Genomic DNA, 14934 nt, shown 5'->3' on the forward strand with positions numbered 1-14934 from the left:
CAGTAAACAACTTGAATCTTCCGGTGTGTTCGTTTCAGACCGGTCTTTCCCTTTTCTGAGCCTGTTCTTGAACGTCGGCCTCATGTGAATAAACGGTCCGGGGCTCCGTCCGCCATATCTGATGGCGGTCATTAGGCGGTAACGGCAGCGACAGCATCAGATCGGAGTCGACCGCGTGTTTAAGCTCTGCTCCCATTAAACTCCACCCTCCGTATCCTCTATTAGCACTGATAGCAGTAAATTGCTTCTCTGCAATGTACCGTACACAAGTACGTGAGAGAGCGACGGATCCCTGTGAACATGCATATACACAAGCAATACTTTCCAGATGGGGTAAGAAAACACGCTCAGCTGCTTCCCCTCACTGCTGCCTGCACTTCTGCTGATTTCGCTGTGAAAGGGTTCGCGTGTGTTGCCATTTTCCTCGAGTGGAAGGGAACAAAAGGAGCCTTGTGGCCGGGTCCGGGTCTGGGTTAGAGGGAGTGTGTATGTTGTATACTGGGGGTTTGGTGGTGTGTACCATGTGGCGGGACCACTAACTGTTACAGGAGGGGTGTGAGTGAGGCCAGAGGAAACTGTCAGCGATGCTTATCTGTAATAGTCCCACTCAAAGACGCTATGCTGTTGAAATCAATGCAGCCAAAGATGTTTTTGAGTTTGAAGTGTAGGGAAAAAAAAGAAAAAAGGAACAGAGACCTGCATTATTCTGGGCCATGCAGACGGATAATGACTAAAGGAGAGGTTGTTTATTTCAGGTCCAGACAAACTTCTTTGCCGGATTGTTTTTGCATAGCCCAATTTCCCATCCAGGGGAAATTGGAAGGAAAATCAATGAAACACAAAGCAGAAAAACATCTGAATCACCGCAAGGAACAAAGTACTTCATTTTAGCCTGGCTAGAACCAGGAGTGCATTTTTATTATTATTATTATTATTATTATTGTTCACCGGCATCCGGAAAATATTCACAACGCTTCAGTTTTTCCACATTTTGTTATGTTACAAATATATTCCAAAATTGATTCAATGCAGTTTTTTTTCCATCAAAATTCCAACAACAACAACAAAAACATTCACTGACAATGTTATTTTTTTTATGTATTTGCAAATTTAATGAAAATGGAAAGTGGTGAAGATCTTGAACATCTGACATTCACTCCAAAGAATTTAATCTTTGACACTGATGTGGCAGATGCTGGCGAACTGAGCACCCATGGTGTGTGCACTGTCATGTAAAACCACGGATCCATATCGTACGGTTGCACAGAGCTGGGATGTCGAACATTACGTAGCGATGGCGTTGATACTGGACTGTTGAAGCATAATCCCGTACCAGCCAGTACGCAGCCCGGTATTAAAATGGGTTCAGGCCCTTCTCCCCCTGATCGCTCAGTTCAACTGTCCAGCTGGAAGAAGTCCTGGTTCTGAATGTCTTTCCTTTGTAGACGACATGACCCACTTTACTCACTGGAACCTTCAAAGCAACACTTTTTTTTTTCTATCATTTGTCTCAAAAGTCTGCCGTTCCTTTGACTTGATGTTCGGTCGGTCTCTGACACGCTGTTGGGACCTTATATAGAGTGTGTCCTTTCAAATCATCCACTCAGCTGAACTCATCACAGGTAGACTCCAATGAAACTGTGGAAATGTCTCAAAGATGATCAGTGGAAACAAGAAGCAGCTGAGCTCAATTCGTGCTAAAGGCTGTGAATACTTGTGCTGTCTTCAGCTTTATTCCAGTGTTTTCTCCACGGTCACATCGACCACAGGATTCGTTCAGTCCAGCAAACAGGTAAAACAGAAGGCCTGTGACGGGAAGAGGAGAGGCCCCTGTTTTCTTTGAAGACATGGTTCATAGGGCTGCACAGACCATCTGTTATGTGTTAGAAACAAGATGCCTGCTGGTGGCGTCCCAGGAATCACAGCGTTCGACTCCTCACTTCTTCCCATTTGTCTGTCTTGACTTTCCCTTTTTTTTGTCTTTCATTTGTCTGAGAAATGAATCTCTCTCGATTTTCTTTCTGTTTCATTTCCCCCGCCTCCTCCTCCAGTTTCTCCTCCAGCCCATATACCTCTGTCTAGATTTTTATATCAAGACCATGTCTGCAGTGTTGGCGTCATGAACCCCACCTCTCCTTATTTGTTTAACAATAGGCTTTATACTTTTAGTATCTTTTTTCTGCTTCTCACAATTGTTCACCAATATAATGTTAAAATAATGAGCCAGTTTGTATAACTTGTGTTTAAGGCTGAAGATCAAGACAAAGAATTGGAGAAAAAGACAGAATGATTGAAGAAGGTGCCCAGCTGAGCACTCAGAGAGCCCCTCTGATGCAAGGAGTCCAATCACTCACTATTTTAAGTACTAATTGTGAGATGAAAAAAGGTCGGAAATGGATGAATTATTCAGATCAGGATTTTTGGGGAGTGTGTCATCCAAAAAGAAGCTCTGATCCCCGGGGATCCTGCTTCTAAACTGCGTGTTTGCAACCTTAAATCAGCAACCACATCAACCTGATATCATATCATATCATATCCTGTTGTAAAAGTCAGAGGTCCTATTGCACTACTTTACACATATATATTTAGTCACGCAGTAATTATCCTGGTGCAAATGAGCAGTGTGGCGTCAAAAATCTCATCATAATCTATGAAGAGATTATGAATGCAGCTGGACTATAGAGTAACTATGACAGCTGTAGATGTTATGAAGTTTTCATGCTCTTGTCTTTAGGTTTCTAAAGGAGAAAGAGCTTTACTCACCTGGATTTCTTCATCTATTTTCACGTTATAAGAGGCTAATATTAAAGGATGAAGGAGAGATAAAGCAAAATATCCACCAAGTCTATATTATGGAAGGCTTTTAACCAAACGCTTTTAATATAAAACTTTGTTTTTTAATCGTTTTGTTTCCTTTCCTGTGATGAGTACTTATGACTAACCGTTCCTGTGTACCGCCAGTGAAGGACTGAGAACCGTGTACTCTCCCGGAAACCCAGTGATTCACGCTCGAACAATGATTTAATGTGCATATTTTTTTTTTTTGCGGAGTTCACGTTGTGCTCTCAGAGAAGTGGGTCAGACGGGGCTGGCTGGAAGGTGCAGGTCAGTCGGGTCAGTGAGACACCTCACAGGTCACTGCACTGCAACACAGCTGGCATTTAAACCACAAACTGACCTGGAATAAGAGGAAGAAGAAGAAGAAGAAGAAGAAGGCAGATGGAGGGAAAAAAAAACAGCTTTAAAGTCACATGTACGCGCTCTCATGCAGTCATGTGCTGCCTTCCACACATACCACATGCAAACACAAAGGCAAAATCAGAAAGTCCTTCTGCAGTTCAGATTTACGTTCAGATTCAAGGATGTACAAATTCCAGTGCAATATAACAGCAACACCTCAAAATCATTCCTCCAACAGATAATCTCATGGGTCGCTCTCGGGTTAACATTTGCTTAATTAAAGTTTTATCCGCTGGGTTGCGTTTCAGATCAGACCTAAGCCCCGAACACAGACGGCAGCAGTCCCGCAGTCTCAGTGGTCGCATTTTGTTTCCACAGCAAGGTTTGCAAGTTCTGCTCCAGAGAGAGGGGGAGAGACAGACAAAGGGGGGGGGGGTGGTGTGTGTCAGATCAGGCAAGGTCTGCTTGAATAAGAGCAGCTAAATGAAGAAACGTGTTTGTGTAAAGTGTAACGGCAGATCTCTGTGGGAAGTGAGTCGACCTGGGTGGTGTCCTTCTCCTCCGTGGAGCTGGAGAGCGGCCGCGCTCGCTGAGGCTGAACAGTGGGAGGTACTGAGTGGTACTATATAGTGGTGACGTGCACACACACACACACACACGCACGCATACATGCACGGAGACACACAGTCAGGCAGCACGCTTGTCTCTCTCCCTGCTGTATTCTCACTGCGCGGTTGGGTCTAATTGGACAGAAAGCGAAGCTCTCCGCGGGCCCGAGAGGAGAAGAACAGGACAGTTACTTCTGCTCCGAGGTGGGACCTCGGCCAAAAAACCCACAAACCTCCCCCTCACACCGGCTCGTCCAGAATGCCAGTTTGCCTTAATTGGTGCTCAGCTTAGAAATGAGGGGAGGGAAAAAATAGAGAAGGGAGAGGAACTAAGGAGGAAAAAGTGAGGGAGAAGGAGGTAGGAAAATGAAATGTAAGTGAGCATATTTTGGCAGGATTTCAGCTGGCTGATGGGGTGAGGAGAGGCTAATGTCACTAGGGGGCTGGGGAACACACTCTGAATAAGCAACCGCATCTCTGCGCAGCGGGGACTGGCTGTGTCTATTAGTATGCACTGTGTCATGTGAAATCTCCATATTTGCTTGTTCCATCTGTGTATGGAGCGTGTCGTACAGTATCACGATACATTATGAATGACTGTACTCCAGCTGGGCGCGCGGCGTTTACCATATGTGCATTTCAGCCGCATCACATCAAAAGAACATTAGGAACCGCTGTTTGTTTGCATGAGCTGCTTAACATCCACAAATCATACTCCGGATTCCAAACTGAGCCTCTTGAATGTGTCTTGCTGACCACTTCACAGTAAAAAGAAAAAAAAAAAAAACCCATAAATTTTCCATATTTGGCTTTTTAAAAAAGATCCTCATCCATTTACTTGGCTGCTAATCTTCGGCTAAGCCTTTAAGTTCAGTCCAGTGTGAATGTACATGTATAGATTTCCTTCAATCGTCCTGGTCTCTTTATCCACATCTGCACAAGCATACGTGTACAGATGAATCATCTTTAGTGCGTGTGTGTGTGTGTCTGTGTGTGTGTGGAAGGAAGATAAAAGGGGAGAGATGAATGTGTGTTAATGCCTGCCTCACCTCACATCCCCCGCTCCTCCCTTTAAGCCGGGAGGAGGAACATTTTTTCCATATTTCTGTTAATATTTACGGCTCTGTTAACGTCTGCTGGGCCAGTTTCAGCGTTCGTCTATTGAGAGGTGTCATCCCATATCCAGACGGTGTCAAGTATCGAAGCTGATGCTTTTAAATGGGGTTCCGCACCACAAAAATCAACATTTTATACAGCGGCCGTTTGTCAGTTAAGGCCTTTATGCATTGTGCAATGTTAAATCAATCCCGTGATAATATGGCTCTGGAAATAATGAATAAAGCTGGCTTCCTTTACAATTATATTTACAGTGTACAGTTGACATTTTTATAATCCTTATGCAACAAAGACAAGTGCCCCGTACCGTTTCTTTGGCAGCTCCTATCTTAAGATCACAAAATAAAAATTCCTCTGCAATCGCTTCATAAATTTTGAATGCGTCTCAGGACCAACGTATCCTTCACTGTAGCTCTAATGTGTAGCTGTTGCTTGGAGTGAATTATACTGCAGGCTGCACTCAATTAGTAATGCTTTGCCCTGCTTTTTTCTTTGAGTATCTTTATCTTGTTTTTCGCCCATTTCTTGCTGAGACATCCGTATCAACATCAGACAAATGGATGCGTTCGGCGGGGCAGGTCAATATTCTTCTGGTGAATTGTCCCTTCAGTCGCAGTCGCTTAAAGCATCCATTACGGGAAAAAGAAATTGAGAAATTGTGGGCCGGGGTGGCGAGGGAGACGAGGACGGGCAAAGGGAGAAAAGCTGGGAGGATCAATCTGTACGCCTGTCTGTATGAAGCACAATCAAAGCAGCGAGCCTGAAAATGGCCAAAACATCTGTCTGTGTGGGGTTTCCTGACTCAGTGCAGAGAGCCCGATGACAGCAGGCTGCCACCACCCTGACGCTGTGATGGATGCTGGGGAGGCAGGCTGAACCACTTGACAGTGCACCGTCGGGATGTGCTGCACGTGTGTGTGAGACTCTGAGTGTGTGTGTGTGTGTGGTCAGCGCCAGCCGATACTCAGCCGTCTCCCGTTTCCACTGAAGCTCCCGAGGAGGAACCCGAGTGGGTGCCGTGACGCGGCCCGTCTTCAGTCGGGTTGTAGCCTCTGAGAGCAGCGTGGCGTGATGCGCCCTGAGAAAGTGAGATGAGATCACACTCTGAGTCATCGGCTCCACGGCTTCAGGCCGCACAGACGCTGCTTGTTGGTCAGATAATAATTGGCTGAGTCTCAGAAGGCACAATGTGTCATAAAAGCTTCTTTTTTTTTTTTCCTTCTCCTTCCTTCCTGTGCGGGTTTAATGTCGAGCTGTTTGCTTGAATGAAGCCGCTTTACCCAACAATATTTCAGCAGACTCCAGATTGAATGTGCTCAATCTGGAGTGTACTCCTGCGTCGGGCCTTCCTCTGTTGTTTCCAGGCTTATCAAAGTGACAGAAGAAAGAAACAGCTCTAATGTTCTGGTTTTCACCTCAGAGCATGAGGTTTTTACAGCCATGTCTGGACCAGACGCAGACAGCCACGTGGGCTCGGTCTGATAAACTCAACATGCAGTCTGTCACAGACTTTTACTCACACAGGCACAAGCATGGCTGTGCTGTATCACACACACACTTTCAAACTGCTGGAAAATCCTAAAAGTGAGAGTCGAGTCGACAGCTGAGTTGAAAAAACAGACACGTTTTTGCAAATACATGCTTTTTTTTTTTTTTTTTTTTTGTGCTTCTGTTCAAGTCTGACGAGTCCACAGCCGGGCATTCTGACACCGGGAAACCACGGGGCTGTCAGCGTCAGGATTACAGAGCGACTTTTCTCAGCAATAGCTTTCATTTCAGTCTCTGTGGTTTTCAACAAAAGTGCTATTAGTATAATGAAAAAAAAAAAGAGCAAAACCACGTATAGTTCTAGGAAGGAGATTCTGACCGACAGTCGACCCTCAGACGGAGGAGGAGCATTGTGGGTTCTGTCATGGCCCCTAAACAGCAGACAGATTACAGTCCATGCTACATGTGTTTTGTGGATTTGGAGGAAGCTAGCATGCACGTCTCCTGAGATCTGCTGCGGGAGGCGCTTCTGGAGAGCCGGGTTGTTGCTGCTGCTGCTGCTGCTGCTGCTGGTGATCCGCTCTCTCCACATACTGCAGGCTCGGCAGGTTGTGCTTTGACGACTCTTTTGTTGGTGATGTTCGTTGACAGGGTGCGAAGTCAGGAGGGCGTCAGCGGAGGTGGATGGGTACGTCCACGTCTGAGTCCATTTGTCGGTCGTGGAAAGTAGGGGGGGGGGGGTTCAGTGGAAGTGCGTTACAGTCGTATTGATGAGGGAGTGCAGGAGATCGGATGCAGATTCGACCAGGCGCCTGCTGGACTGTTGTGATGAAGAGGAGCTGAGCTGCAAAACAAAGCTCTCTTCATTATATTACAATCAGATATTGCACACATAGGGCTTTTCGCCTTTCATACTGGGGAAGGAAATCGAATAATTTTCCTCAAAGTAGCACCTCACCAGTGTGTTTGGCTTTCTGTCCCTCTCTGCCCAGTGATGGACTACTGACCTGCTAAGCGTCTGGAATTAGAGCAGCCAGTTCATTCATCTCATTTCTGTCTCTTCTATAAACACGCTTCAATCAGAGACTGGTTTTTTTTTTCACTCTCCTCTGGATATGTGGATGAATGAAAGCTTTGGATGGGATTGCACTTCAGGATTTGTTCTCATGCAGTCACTCAGATGATGAATAATTAGTTGAATTTCTGAGCAGACATGCTTATAGATGATGTGGGGCTGTACCAGAGCGTACCACAGTCTTAAACACATCCAGGCTGGAAGAGTGTTAAACGCATACAGACTGTAAATACTTCTGCAGCTGTTCTTGTTAGGACACCACATTGACTTCCTGTTGCTGTTGACAGCCGGAGTCAGACCCCAACCCCCTCATGTGAACCCTGAGCTTACCTCAGCTCCGACCTTTAACCGGCACCTTAACCCTGCAGCCAAACAATAGCCTCAAAAATCAAACATTTTCCCTTTATTTGGATTTAACTTCGGTTCACACGAGAGCTGCTGGTCCCACAACAACGTCCGAAAGAGGCCACGAAAACCTGCACAAACACACGTGCACACTGGCTGAGACTGCCAGCATTGTGAAATATGAAACTGCTTGGACACACACACACACACACACACACATAAAGAAAGTGCCTGCTGGCTCCATGATCATAAATGAGCAGAGCAGTCAATACTGGAGCCGTCCCAGCCAGGAAAGCCCACCGTGATCAGTGAGTCCATGGACTGTCAGGAAGTGTGATACACAGCAATACGCTGACTGGAAAAGACCTGACACCCTAACATGGACTATCCTCTGTAAATAGCATGATGCATCGCTACGGATCGGCGTGTTGCTATTTCCAGGGCCGGCCCCGGGCAGACACAAGAGAGTGTGTCATTTCATCTGGATGTCTGTAAGCATTACCTATACCATGGCGAGGCTCGACCGCCGAGAAAAGACGGTGACAGACGAGCAGACGAGATGGGGGGGGGGGGGGGCAGCAGAGGAGAGAGGAAACAGAAAGGAGCCGAGGAAAAAAACAGCTGAGAGGAAGGGAAGAGAGAAAACAGAGGGCAGGAAGAGAGAAAACTAGGGGAGTGGGAACCTTATCCTGGAATAGCCAGCAACTAGAGCTGCAGACTCCACCCTTCTCACCCTCCCCTTACTCTCCCTCTGTTTCTCTTTCTCTCTCTCTCTCTCTCTCACCCCTGCTATCTCTCTCTCTCTCTCTCTCCCTCTCTCTCTCGAAGCAGTCTCCCAGCCTGTCATTTGACCAGGCAGTTCACAGAGGCGAGAGCTCAGCACCAAAAAGAAAGCAGAGGAAAAAAACAGAGCCAGAGGGAAAGGTTGCCTGTTCAATATAACGATAAGCCTGCTGGAATGTTTCTCTCGTTGCTTTATTACTCGATGTAAAAAAAAAAAAAAAAGAAGAGAGAGACTGTGAGTGTGGATTTCTTCTTGGCTGCTTCTTTTTCTGGACTCTCACGTTTTGGCTTCTTGGATGTTGGCTTCAACTCTGTTTGCCGTCCACTGAAGAGGAGAAGGATCAAGGGACATCTTTTTGGTGGATTTACACTTGGAGGAGTGAACCTCTGCTGGGGGTGAGGGTGAGAGAGGGAGACAGACAGAGACAGAGAGAGAGAGAGAGAGAGAGGCAGAGAGAGGGGGGAGAGTGCCGGGCCATGCCCACCTCTGCTCATGGTTCAACAGCATGAAAGGGGGCCACCACCACCATCGCCACCACCGAGGCTGTGGCTGCCAGCACTTGTTCCGTAAAGTCCTGGTCAAGTGTGGCTGCTGCTATGCCAGAGTCAGAGGTCAGTGTCACACACACACAGATAACACGCACATCCGAACGCTGCTCGTCACTGAGTTTGTCAGTGTGTGTTTCCGAGCCCCGGGGTGCTGGTGTTGTTCTTTAAGCGTTGCTTCGGTGCATGCGTGAGTAGTTTTCAGCCGAGGCAATAACTCAAGGAGCGCTGCTCCTCCTCTCCTCTTCCATTTTTTTTTTTCTTGGATGTCAACCCTTGCCTCCCTTATCTCCTCTTCCCCCTCTGTGAGCATATGCTAATCGTTTAAATGTAAGCCTCAGTCCTCTCCCCTGCTCTCTCTGCCTCCAGCGAGAGCAACAGATGTGTGTCACATCAGAGCAGGCGCAACAAAAGAAGTCCTTCCTACAGACTGCACAGCACAGGACATGCATCACACATTCTTCCATGGAGAGCAGAGAGATGGAGAGAGAGTGTGTGTGTGTGTGTGTGTATGTATATCTGTAGGGGGGATTTGGCTGGTGACTGTCTCCATCATGATGAGTGTGTGTCATGCAGTTATGTGCAGCACGTGGACGGATGAAGCACGCAAGAGGCAGCGGGCTACTCTGTAACATTCCTCTACCCCAAACAGCGGGAGCTGAACAAAAACAGGCGTAATCCCCCCCCCCCATTCCCACTGTCTTTCCCTCTCACGCTCATGTTTGTTGTAGCAAAGTGCAACATAAACAGCAGCGGTCCATTAGAACAGTGTGGTTGAGGTAAAGCAGCGGGTGGCAAACGTTATATTAACAATGAGGCAGGTGAGCTTATGCACGCACACACACACACACACACACACACACACACACACACACACACTCGTCTGCGATCAGGCTGTATTGCTTGTTTGGAGTTTAGACAAAACTTACCTGGACATCGAACAGAGAGCAGGAAAAACTAGAACTCATTCCGTCTTTGACCAACACTTGGCTTCTCCGTCCCTGTCCGTCTGTCCCTGTGGCCCAGAGACAAAGTTAAAACAACAGCGGCGTCTAAAAGCACTACATGGGCTGACTCTGTGGTGTCACGCTGTTTGTTCCCTTTTACAAGCCTCACATCAAAGGCATAAATGGCGGCGCTGCCCGTTGAGGCTCTATACATGGGGGGCGCTTATGAAGTGGACGCTCATATTATTGGCCGGCGTTGTTGGATGCATACCTCAGATTCCTTCAGTTTAATCTCTTATGTAATGGATATTCTCCTTTTCCATCGCCTGCAGCTCTCCACTGCACTTCTAGCATGTTATCATAGCAAATATGCACACGCTTAGATCACAATATATAAACATGAGGGGGACTGGAGAAATGATACTTTAAAGGCTATTAAAAGACTCTCAATGAAGCATTATTTCAACGGTCCAGAATGTCTTAAATCAACTTTAGGCACAACAACAAGAAGGAGGATTTCGACTCGGCGTTACAAGATGAGGTGTTTTATATTTTACAAGCAGGAGCTGGAAACTGTAGAACTCACTTCAGTCTCAACGGGAGGAATATGAGTGCCACACCACTTCTGGAGAAGCCACTTCATAAAGCTGCAGTGGTCCCATAGAGTAACTTAACTATTGATATGAAGCCATGTGCTCCGTGAAGCCCCTCACAGAGCTGGTAAAGTAGATTTCGATGTTGCTGCTGCGAGCCGAGTCCCACCAGCATGTTGGGCAGCCGTCCCTATTCATCCACTGCAAAGCAATTTCTATAATTAACGAGGAGGAAACAGGTCAGCTGGTGCCCTTAAAAGAAAAGCACTTTTCCAACTCTGTACTTTTATACTTTCATTGATCAAAGCTGTTTTCAATTTAGAAATTGGTGGCGCTTTGGATTTTATGCCGCACTTCAAGATCTAGTTCAGTTGGAGCACAAGTTACATCAACGGTTCACACGCCATTGTTTCTTTTGTGGTGTTTGTAAAACACACACACACACACACACACACACACACACACACACACACAGAGAACAATGCTGAAGTGACTTCATTCATCAGAGTCTTCCGAACATTTTGTGTCTCCAGGTATTGTTCATTCAGGTCACTGTTTCAGATCATGTTCATGTATTCCTGGAAGGGTTTGCTTTACAAAACATTACGTGAGGAGCTGACAGGATGCATGAACTGCAACATGCAGATCAGAGCTCAGCGTGCAAACAGACAGCTGCTTGTGTGACTGTTTCGGGCAACTTTTTCAATGAAAGTTTTACTTCTATGTCCTTCCTGACACAACCTGGAGTGGCAGTGGGATTCGAACCTGTGACCTTCAGTCACACAACTTGCTGCAGTAATTTATCTGATATCAGCAGAAAACAATAGATTTACTGTTTCTGCTTATTCCTCGACAGGCTGTCTCACTTGATTAAATTGGGCTGAACTGTGTACGATGCATTTAAATCACTCGCTTCTCAAGTTCAATAGGAGGAAATTATCATGTGCTGCGTGATTCATCCCCTACTCACGGCCAATAACACTTCCTTGCTTGCCTGATGGTGAGAAACGCGCGACGCCGTATGTGTAGCTGTGCGTGACGTCCGCATGCCGTCAGATCAAACTGTTCGCGCACAGTTTTCAGTAAATGCGTGGCTAACCTGAGGTGCGTCAGTCACAAAAAGGTCAGCCAGCCTTCAACCTGTTCAGCTGTAAGCAGATGAGCGCTGCAGGCGGGTCAGTTTGGACTGTCCCGCTACACAAATTTTCCACATCTTGATCGATGCGTCCTGTATCAGGGACGCCAGAGTCCCTAATTAAGCCCGGCGACGCGCGGATGTGGGCGTCAGTTGCTGCACTGCGCATGCAGATGTGTTTATTGCACATCTAATTGCTGGGAGGAAAGTATGGGGAACTGAGGAAATATATGAGAGTACAAGAAGATGCGTGCGGGGGAGGGATTATTGATCTGAGCGGTACTCATTGTGATAGAGAGGAGCAGGAAGATGGACAGGTGGAGAGATGGATATAATGAAAGAGAAAAGCATGGATCTCTGGAGCTCTGATATCAGCGTTGCTTTCTGCACAGCGCATTAGCAGATTCCCTGCCAGAGAGGCCCATTAGTGGAGCCCGCTTCCCAGCAAAGACCGTTGACAAATCATTTAAAAATAGATCTTGTGTTATTGTCTTAGATTGTCCACAGTCAGTTAAATTCAGAGTGCGGAAGGAAGGAAACACAACCTGCAGGTTCACCAAATCAGCTGTGCGTTGAGTAATGTTTTTAACATGTCACGCTCGAGAGGAACAAAGCAAGCGGTGCCGTTAAAAGTGGGAGCATGGAGTCAGCGATAAAGCGAACGGTCGCTCTGTCCTCTCTCCTGAATTAAATACTGACTGGTAAAAAAGAAAAGGAGTGATTCACATCAACATGCTCCTGTTGGTGACATGCAGTTTTCCTTATACATACATGGTAATGTTGATAGCCTTTTGGTTATTTCTTCCTGACATCCTTTCTGCTGCACAGCCTCCCACACACCTAATGGTATTTGGGAAGCACCCTGAGGTGAATCTATATGCAGGTTGTCAGAGAAACAGAGTAAACACAGCAGAGATAAGGATGGAGTGGAGGTGAGATCGCAGTGAAACAGACAGTCGGCCCGTAATGGAACGATTATACGTTCAATAAATGCCTCTTTATTTCAGAAGTACGATCAGCTGCATTTCATGAATGACTTTCAATTGAATGATGTAAAACACAACCTTTCCCTTCATAAATGTATAGAAGAGCATGTTGAAGATGCTTTGTGGGCAGATCCATCCGTCTTATCTACTGCTTTATCCGACTTAAGGTCACAGCAGGGTGGAGTCGATTCCAGCTGACTGAAGGTAAAGATTGGGTCTGGACAGGTGGTCACAGGGCAAACACAGACACTCACACATGGATACAGCTGCACTCATCCCAAGACAACAATTCAACCTCAATAAATATGCAAGCTTCTTGTTATGAGGCTTACATTACTTAAAGATTTTTTTAAAAAATGGTTACATTTACAGTTTTTTGTTCATATGTTTGGAACTGTTGTCTCCTGTCCAAAATGTTGTGTCAAACTGTCAAAATATAAAAGCATATAGCAATCATGTCGATTATTTAAATCACACTTAAGTTTATCGCCACAATTTTTAAATACAACCTTGACTTAAAGTATGAAATTTAAAATAGCATATTCCTTCTGCTTTGTTTATGATGGAGGGAATTTAAAAAAATCTGAAGGGATGAAGGGTTTTATCTGTACCTCCTCTCACTGGCTGTCTCTGTGGCTTTCCGGTGACACACAAACACACTCCTCCAGTCTTTTGGATGCGTCTTCTTCTCAACATGAGCTGCTGTGTCTCCTCTTCTCAGGCAGTAAGCAGCTTTTACCTGAGTCTGCCCGTTTGTGATGAATGTAACTGAAACCGTGTGTCCTTCTGTACACCCCAAAACTTCTCTTTCTTCGTCTCAACGACGGTGTTAACCACTTTCATATACATTTCTGTTGTAAATGTTTGTCTTTTTGCGCAGAGAGTGTCTATTTGTGAATGTTGGGGGCTGCATTTGACTCATGCATGCAAGCATTGGGTTAGGGCAAGTATCCCCCACAGCAATGACACACACGCACGCACATGCACGCACAGGCAAGCAAATAGGGAGAATGGAGAGAACAAAATCATACATGGATTTTAGTATGTACAAAACTGATCATTCACATACAATATATTTCAATCAAAGACAGAACCATAAACCTGTGAACACTCTGTATACAAACCTATTAGCCTTTGACAAAACAATACTCAAGTTAATAACTTGAGTTTAGCTGTTTGGCAATTTCCACCTTCCACCCATGGCTCATTTGCTGCAGTTTCCAGCCAATTTAAGATGAAATCGTCAAACACTGAGCAAAATCTTTCACCTGCTCGCCCATCGTAGATTAGTCAGAGTGTATGGGGTGTTACCGAGCGTGAAGGAGGTCAGATTCAGTATCTGGCTGAGGGGCGTTTCATAGATGTGGTTGTTTAGAGATGCAGGAACCTGACCCCACGGTTTCCCCTCATCTAACCCCACCCCGGGATGAATGCATTTTGATATCAAGTATATATTACTTTTAAAATAAAGCAGCCCTGCTCGACAATCTGCGGGGAAATCTGCTGAGACAGAGCCCGGGTGTGTGTGTGTGTGTTTTTTTTTATACCTCATCTAGTGAATCTTTTTTTGTCATCAGCTTATAAGGCAGATTTCAGACATTATGGAAAAAGCAACCGAAATAGCAGAAATTGAAGGCATGCTGGACTGCTATGGCTCAGCCATGTGTTCGGCAGTCTGGGATATTTTTAAACTTTGCACCCCAGCCCCCCCGCCCCACCTCGTCATCTCCTCTTGCCCTTCCACCCAGCCCCCTGCCTCCCGTCTGCCGTGCCTCCATATTGTTTCTCGCTGGCACACGCAGAACGCAGCGGGACCGAGGCCCGATGTGGGAAACTTGCAGAAAATGAGCAGTTTGGACAACATTGTCAGATCTTTTCCAGAGACGTCCTCGTTTTGTCTCTCCTCTCCTTTGCCTCGCCTGTCTTTCCGCTCGCCCAGCGCTCAGCGTATGGCCAGTCATCCACATTATTTATTATGTCCTTTCCCCTTTTGTCTCCTTTCCCCATCGTTCTCAGTTCATTCTCCTTTTTTTTCCCTCTTTGCACCACTAAATGCTCTGGGCCTGACGCATGTTATGTTTCAGAGCTCCCGTGCGCCGCTCGGGCTCTACGCGTCTCTTTTCCCTCCTCCT

General features: G+C 46.2%; 1 protein-coding gene across 3 annotated transcripts in view; it reads left to right on the top strand.

Annotated features, from left to right (window-relative positions):
* arhgef25a (Rho guanine nucleotide exchange factor (GEF) 25a) overlaps positions 1–14934 on the top strand; it is a 40212-nt gene that overhangs the window by 1680 nt on the left and 23598 nt on the right. The window contains exon 1 of one of the 3 annotated variants that reach the window (XM_030118648.1): positions 8612–9207. The exons of the other annotated variants lie outside the window; for them this stretch is intronic. Within the exon in view, the coding sequence (XP_029974508.1) occupies positions 9102–9207 (106 nt within the window). The 5' untranslated portion in view covers positions 8612–9101. Of the gene's footprint in view, positions 1–8611; positions 9208–14934 lie in introns of those variants that run through there. 3 annotated transcript variants of the gene reach the window in all.

Source organism: Salarias fasciatus, chromosome 20, assembly GCF_902148845.1.
Source record: "Salarias fasciatus chromosome 20, fSalaFa1.1, whole genome shotgun sequence".
NCBI classification, from domain to species: domain Eukaryota; kingdom Metazoa; phylum Chordata; class Actinopteri; order Blenniiformes; family Blenniidae; genus Salarias; species Salarias fasciatus.